This window comes from Cynocephalus volans, chromosome 1, assembly GCF_027409185.1.
Source record: "Cynocephalus volans isolate mCynVol1 chromosome 1, mCynVol1.pri, whole genome shotgun sequence".
In the NCBI taxonomy this organism is placed as follows: domain Eukaryota; kingdom Metazoa; phylum Chordata; class Mammalia; order Dermoptera; family Cynocephalidae; genus Cynocephalus; species Cynocephalus volans.
In genome coordinates, this window is record NC_084460.1 from 145,219,791 (window position 1) to 145,228,015 (window position 8,225).

Below are 8,225 nucleotides of genomic sequence, written 5' to 3' on the forward strand. Positions count from 1 at the left end.
AATCACTTATGGACTATGTGAGGACATTTCAACTGGATCCACATCCAAGAAAACATTATAAAAAGTTGGCTTCCTTCACACACTGCTTAATGGCCACCCTGACCATTAGCCCTCTGATGAAAAAACAGAGCCATAGATAATAAACAGAATTTAATGGCTTGCCTATGAAATGGGTAGAAAAAAAGAAGAGATTTGAAATTTCCCATAAAAACTGTTTACTTCTTTGTAACTCTTCTCAAGGCACCTATAACTTCATTATTTCTCAAGCTGTAAATAAATGGGTTCAGCAGGGGGATTATAATTGTGTAAAATAGAGAATACATTTTGTCCTGCTCTTCAGCTAACCCAGATGCAGGACGCACGTACATGAAGATGAGAGTTCCATAGTACAAGGAGACAGAGAGCATATGGGCACTGCATGTGGAGAAGGCTTTGCTTCTGCCCTTTTCAGACTTTTTTTTTTAGAATATCAAAGAGCACACGACTATAAGAGATTGTGATAGTCATTAAAGTGGATATTTGTATAAAAGCTGCAAAAATAAGTATCATCAGTGCATTGATAGATGGGTCATTGCATGAAATTTTGAACAGTTGTAAAATTTCACAGTAGAAGTAATGTATTATGTTTGACCTGCAAAAAGTTAATCTTAATAGCAAACTCACATGAACCAGGGGATGCAGAAAACCAATTGCATATGAAATACTTATCAACTGAGTGCAGAGTCTGCTGGACATCACCACTGGATAAAGTAAGGGGTTACATATGGCTACATACCGGTCATAGGCCCTTACTACCAGGAGGAAGCACTCTGTAGTTGCACTGGAAGCAAAAAAGTAAAATTGGGTGATGCACTCAGCTAGGGATATCACTGCAGTCATGTCTAAGAAATTGACCAGCATCCTAGGGGTTACAGAGGTTGAAGTGCAAGCATCTGCAAAGGCTAAACCACCAAGGAATAAGTACATGGGTGTGTGAAGATGGGGGTCTTTCCAAATAAGAGCCATCAGTCCAAGGTTGCCCACCATAGTGATGAGGTAGACCATGAAGAACACAATGAAGAGGAGGACCTGCAGCCATGGTTGATCTGTAAGTCCCAAGAGAATGAACTCTGTCACCAGAGAATTATTTCTTTCTGACATATCCACAATTGACCACTGTAATGAGAAAATATGTGACAAAGACCATCACTAACAATAACACAAAGCAGTGGCATTTTATTTGTGAATTAATTTATTCCTTTCAGTTTCTGATTTAGTTAGTAGTTTTTAAAGTTTAACTTTTATCCTTTAGTAAAATCTGTTTACAAAGTGTGTGTTTAGGTATATGACCCTAAAATTGGGAAAAACTGAAATAAATGCAAATATTTGAGTTATACTAGAGGCAAATTTTTACTTATTATTCCCCTTTAGGGTTTTTGGCTGGGCCTGACAATTAAACCGAAATAAAGTAGATTAACAGGAGAAAAGCATTCAAATTTATATGTTTTATGTGACATGGTAGTGCTCATGAGGAAATGAAGGCCCAAAGAAGTAGCCTAAATGCTTTTATACTAGACTGAACAAAGAGATACAAGTGTGAAAAAGTAACTAAACTATGTGGGGAGATAAAAGAAAGACAAAAATTATTTTAAAGACATCTGCTTGTATAGAATGCTCTTAGATATTACTCCTCATCAAAGAATGTTTCTTTACTCCTGGTACAGGGAAGGCATCTTTTACATGAGAGTTTTTATTTCCTGTTTTCAGGAAGAAAAGGGGAGATTAGTATTTCTTTCTTCCATCTGATGTTTTTATAAGTGTCTTTAGCTCAAAATAATCTATATGCCAAAGTGACATATATTGGAGTGGCATATTCTGCCACTACTTAGAGGCAATATTAAAACCACGTGGAAGGCCATTGCATGGGAAAGAGATACAAATGCAAAATCATTACATGCAAAAGAAATAGCTAATAATTAAATATAGGCATAACTACATTTTTTTTTTACAAAGCAGAAGAATCCATAAGCAAAGGAAAAGGACAAAAATATGTTAGAAAAATATCTGTAACATAATTTGCATAGAGGGTTAATGCTCATGAAACACATATACACATGCCCCCTTACAACTTAGCGAAAACAAGTTAGAGAATCCAATGAATAAATGGGCAAAAAAATGAACAGACATGTTTACAGAAGAACAAGTCAACATGACTAATAAATATATGAAACAGTACCCAACCTTCTTAATAACTAGGAAGATTTTTTAAATTGAAGGGTCATTTTTGCTTGTCAGATAAGCAAACTGATGCAGGAAAGTGAGAAAAGAATCACACTCTAATGTAAATGTGAAAATGTAAATTGTAAAAGCCCTTTGCATTTGATATTATCTGTTGAAATTAGAAATTTATATAACCTTTGATCTAACAATCTCACTTCTGGATATATATTATAGAAATAATGTCACCCGTACACAAGTATAAAACACAGGATGCCTAATAAAGCATTGGTTATGAGGGCAAATCCTGGAAACAACAAAAAAACACTCATGAACTATAAAATGGTTAAATAAATTATGGTACAGTCAGACTGTGAAATATTATTCAGGTATTTTTAAAAGTGGATTTGAGCTATACCAGTTAACAATGGGATAATTTTCTCAATGCATTAATAAATGAAGAAATAAAAATATAAAGAAGTTTAAATTACATAGTCCCATTATTATAATTTTGTTTTGTTTACAAATATGATAAATGTGATAACGTAAGCATGGATAAAAATGTGGAATAATATACTACATTACTAACATTAGTTTCTTGTGCAGGAGTAGTGTAGTAATAGGAATAGGGGAAGCAGAGGAGAGAGAGCTATTTCATCCTCCATAAAAAAAGTTTCTGATAAAAATATAATATATGCCATGAGCCCTTTGTATAAAATTTTGTTATATACATGTGTGTGCATGTGGGAACCTTAAAAGGTATATAAAAAGATGGTCACCAGCATATTAATAGAAATAAGAAAAATGTTATTTTTACCTTTAGCCAGGAGAATTTGACACAGATAATTCTAATTGTAAAATTAGAAACAATCTGTAATATTTTTATGAAAATATCTATTAATGATATTTTATGAATCATGAAACTTTCCATGTAAATATTTGGTGATAGACTATTGACTAATGAGAGCAGGAATGATTTTTTGAAATAGTCAAAAGGTATTTGAAAATCGTAGAAGATATCTAAGTATAATAATCATTTTCATAATTTTTACACAATTTCAATAATTTCCTCATTAAATTTTATTCCTAACTTTTTTATAGGTTTTATTGCTGTTATAAATAAAATATCTGATATTTTCATGAAGTAACAAAATTGCTTTATTTCTATGACTTATAAACTATCTCCGAAAGAAAGTTCAGAATAAAATTTCCCAAACATTTTGGGGTGAAGGAATGACCTCCCATGTTCCTTGTATAGAAAACAAAAATACACTTAACACAAATGATAACAGTTGAAATAAATCACAACTTATTCATTTAAAAAGTCAGTGTGGTAGTTTTATAGCCATACCTCTTGACACTTAAAATACATAGAAATGTTACATGAGAACGCATTAGAAGAGCTAACTTGGTTTAACAAGTGGGGAGAATAATGAATTGTTATTCTTCAAAGTCGCTGTCTTAATAACTTCAAATAACTATACACATAACTCACAGAGATCCCTGTTATAATACACAAGCCTAAAATATTCACTGGAGATTATTTGCTGAAAATAGACTGTGAATGTTGAGGAAACATAGTTTTCTTCCAAAGGGATTTTGTCCTAAATAAAGTGACCTGGCTTTCTTTGAAATCCTAGTCACCAAATAATAGACATTTCTAATTTCATCTCATGAATTTGGTATAATTAAGCCAAGAAGTACTATGATTTGGGGTGTTTTTTTCCTTAAGAGTAAGATGAAGGAAAAACCTCCAGATTGGAATAAAGGAGACAGTGCTAGCTGTATTTATTGATGTTGTTCATTTTTGTCATGATTCCATGAAATTTTAAAGGTTATGTACTGAGGATGGTACAAACTCAAAGGCTAAGATTATTTTCATTATGCAAAATCACAAATATAAGTAACGCAGATACAAGCTGCATGGCTTTTGGCTCACTTCTAAACTCATTGCATTATAAAATAAATTCTAAAGCTGTTAAATCACTTTTGTCATGATTATTTTTTTTCCATTTACCTCATTCTTCTTTAAAATCTATTATTTATGAAATTGTATAAGTGTCTCCACTACAGTAAGACATTATCTCCCATATGTCCAGATTCGATGGCTAGTAGAGAAGAATCTCAATGCCTTCCTGCAATTTTAATTTCTTACATAGATATCTTGCTATCATCTAAAGACAAGCTGCAAAACTCTAAGTAAGAGAAATTGTAGAAACCACTGAACTCTCACCCAGTTCCCACAAAAACACTGGGAAACTGGAAAGTAATACTTTTCCTGACATAAAACAGAAAATGCAGAAATGAGGCAGTGATTACTTACACACTGATTTTCATCAGTAACTCCAAAATGAATAGAGAAAACATTTATTACTTCTGTTTCTGAACTTGTTCTTTAAAAAACAAAGGAAAAGGCGAGAAAGAAATTCCCTCTATACTTCCAAAGGATTCCCTGTAGGATGAAGTAAAATTTGTTCTACTGGGCTTTGTGAGTTAATCATCATTTCACTCCCACAACTAGCAGTAACAATTAAAACAATACTTATACTCCAAAAGGATTACTGTGGGGAACATCTATACAAAACATCAATGTGCAAACTTTCAAAAATATTTTTTCCTTTCTCTTGATTTTCTTTCCAATGCCATAATCCAAATACCTTTGGATAATGGTAATTAAAATCCAAAATGCCTTTGGAAATCTAAAAGATACATTAGAGTCACTATATCCAAATGTGAAATTAGGATCTTCTGTTACTCCATCCCCAGTCCTAGTTATCTTCTAGCGTTCTTTACCTTGGAAAATAACACCATCAAATAATAAATTATGCAAGCCATAAACCAGGGAGATATCCTTGATACCAACCTCCCTCAGACTCCATGAACCAACCACTGCCGAGTTGTAATTTTTATCTGCTAAAATCTCTCATTTCTATTCATTTATCTCCCTGTCTATAAGCACAACAAAATTCAAGCTATATTCATCTCTTGCATACGCTACTGAAATAACCCAATCCATCTGCATCCACTAACACTCTCCTCCAATTCATTCTTCACTCTGACCCAAGACTGGTATTCTAAAATGTAACTTATGGCACTTCTTAACCCCACTCTATTCACTGTTTTAGGCTGAAAAGTGTTCCCCCAAAATTCATGTCCTGAAACCCTAATCCCCCAGTAGCTCAGAATGTGACTGTATTTGGACACAGAGCCTTTATAGAGATGCTTAAGTTAAAACGTGGCAGTTAGGGTGGGCCTTAAACAAATTTGGCTGATATCCTTATAAGAAGAGGAAATTTTGACACATAAATCAACACCAGCTATGTGCAGGTACAGAGGAAATACCATGTTAAGAAACAATGACAAGGCAGCCATGGGAAAGCCAAGGAAAGAGACCTCAAAAGAAACCAAATCTGTGTGTGTGTGTGTGTGTGTGTGTGTGTGTGTGTGTGTGTGTGTGTGTGTGTGTGTGTGTGTGTGTGTGTGTGTGTGTGTGTGTGTGTGTGTGTGTGTGTGTGTGTGTGTGTGTGTGTGTGTGTGTGTGTGTGTGTGTGTGTGTGTGTGTGTGTGTGTGTGTCCGGTAAGGGGATCGTAACCCTCGGCTTGGTGTGGTCTGCACCACGACTCAGCCAGTGAGCGCACCGGCCATCCCTATATAGGATCCGAACCCGCGGCCGCTCCCGAGTGAGCCATGGGGCCGGCCCAAAAGAAACGAGTTCTACCTATATCTTGACCTTGGACTTACAGCCTCCATAACTGTGAGAACATAAATTTCTCTTGTTTAAGCACTCAGTTTGTGGGATTTGTTACGGCATTCCTAACAAACTAGTACACCCACCCATCTCAGCCCATCACCACTTAAAACTTGTAAATTATTTCCCATTGCACTTAGGCTAAAGACCAAAATCCTCAAGACTGGGTTTTTTTTTTTTTTACCCCATATCATAAAACAGACCTGATATTTAACTACACACAATTTTTTACACGTTATAGAAATTTCAGCTGCTTTAAGAAATAAACCTCAATAGCTTCATGAATTAACACAATAGAAGTTTATTTCTTCATAATATAAAATTTAAGTGGTTTCATTGTTGAGTCTATTCTTTTTGTTGTCGTTGCTTCTGTTCTAATTGGATCCTACCATCTTGTCTCTATACCATTTTCAAAATATGACTTCCATGTTTACTGTGCTCATCTACATCAAGGATGTTAATGATATTGATTTATTGAAGAGAATGAGACAGAATGTCTCACAGTCTAGATTTTTCTTATTTTTCTTCATAATGTTTTGTAACTTTCCTACTCTTTCTTCTTTCCACTTCTTTCCATGTATGCATAAGGCTAGATTTAGAGGCCAAATTGGGTTTTTACTAATGTTTCTGTCAAAGATACTCTAATATATGAGGTTATGTCTTCATATTTCAGCAAAATAAGAGATAGCTAAAATCTGATTGTCCCACTATTGATGATGCAAAGTTGGTATTTACCTGGTGACAGACAGATATATTTGTCATATAGCTATACTTCTACTTGTACCTAATAAACAACCTGGAAGAGACACTTTAGAATCACTTTTTAATACCCAATTTACCATTAAATTTCCAATTAAACTCTTCAGCATTCTTGATCTTTTTACTGAAATTAATTATTTCATCAGGGGTTGCAAATAGTGATTTTCTAATACTATCATTGTTTCACATGTAATAGTTGGCATATTTCAACAACCTCAGAGATGAAGAAAACATTACATGTTTTCTGCCTGGCAAATTAAGAACATGGAAGTCATTCCTCCCATTCTTGCAATAAGAAAAATGCTTTAAAAAACTAGAAATCAAATCTTCTAAGATCTATCAGAAAAATTAGGTGACAGGGTAAACTTCTCTCAAAACTGGAGAGACAGCCAGATACAGAGAATCACAACTTATCAGGAGCAGAAACACTGGAGCCACCATCAGGTAGAAATACTTAAAGGGCAATTGACAAATTTCTGGAGACTGAGTGTGGACTAACTTGAGAGTAGTCCTACCAGATACTCACTGTGGAGATTAAGAAAAATCTGTTTATGCTTTCCTACAGGGAAAACTATTTTTTATATACTCTCAGAGCTTTCTATTTTCTTTAACAAATGTCTTCCCAGACCTTTGCCAGAGCCTAACCAATGTGGTTTTTACAAGAGCCTAATTGATGGTGGGGTAGGACTGGAGAGGAGTGTGAAATACTCAACATCTTATCACTACATCCATAGGCTCTTATTTAATATTAGAAGATTATAATTAAAAATACCTGGAAGACTCAGGCCCTATTTAAAAAGGAGTCTCTAGGGAAATCCAAGACAACAGGAAAGACAAAAACACAAGCAGAAATTTTAGCCTCTTACCTTTAAGCTACAGAAAACCATAAACAGCCTAACTCCTAGCCAGATAATCACAAAACCTCAGACTAAAGGCCTATTTACTTTAGTTTCTTTTACCCAATACATCATGTCTGCCCCAGAACAAAAAGTTAGAAGGTATGCTAAAAGATAAAATAAATAATTGAAAAAAATACAGTCTGAAAAGACAGGGCAAGCATCACAACAAAGGTCAGAAATGGCAAAGATTTTAGAATTGTCAGACTGGGAATTTAAAATAACTATGATTAATATGCTAAGCACACTAATGGCAAAATTGGACAATATGCAAAAGCATATAAGTGATGCAGGCAGAGAGATGGAAACACTAAGAAAGAATCAAAAAGAAATGCCAGATATCAGAAACACCGTAACAGAAATTAGGAATGCCATCGATGAGTTCATCAGTAGACTAGGCATGTGTCTTAGTTCATTTAGACTGCTAAAACAAAATACCACCAACTGAGGACTTGCAAACAACAGAAACCTATTTCTCATAATTCTGGAGCCTGGGAAGTCCCAGATCAAGGTGGTGGCAGATTCCCTGTCTGGTGAGGGGCCACTTCTTTATAGACAGTGCCTTCTTGCTGCATTCTTACATGGTAGAAGGGATAAATAAGCTCCTTTTGGCTTTTTCTAGAGG

The 8,225-nt window shown here is 34.6% G+C and overlaps 1 protein-coding gene across 1 annotated transcript; it reads right to left on the reverse strand.

Annotated features, from left to right (window-relative positions):
* Nucleotides 1–215: 215 nt before the first annotated feature.
* On the reverse strand, nt 216–1,140 carry LOC134388048 (olfactory receptor 5AC2-like). Its single transcript, XM_063110784.1, is given in 2 exon segments — nt 216–461; nt 463–1,140. Coding segments are annotated over 2 exon segments (924 nt in total).
* Between the last annotated feature and the right edge of the window lie 7,085 nt (nt 1,141–8,225).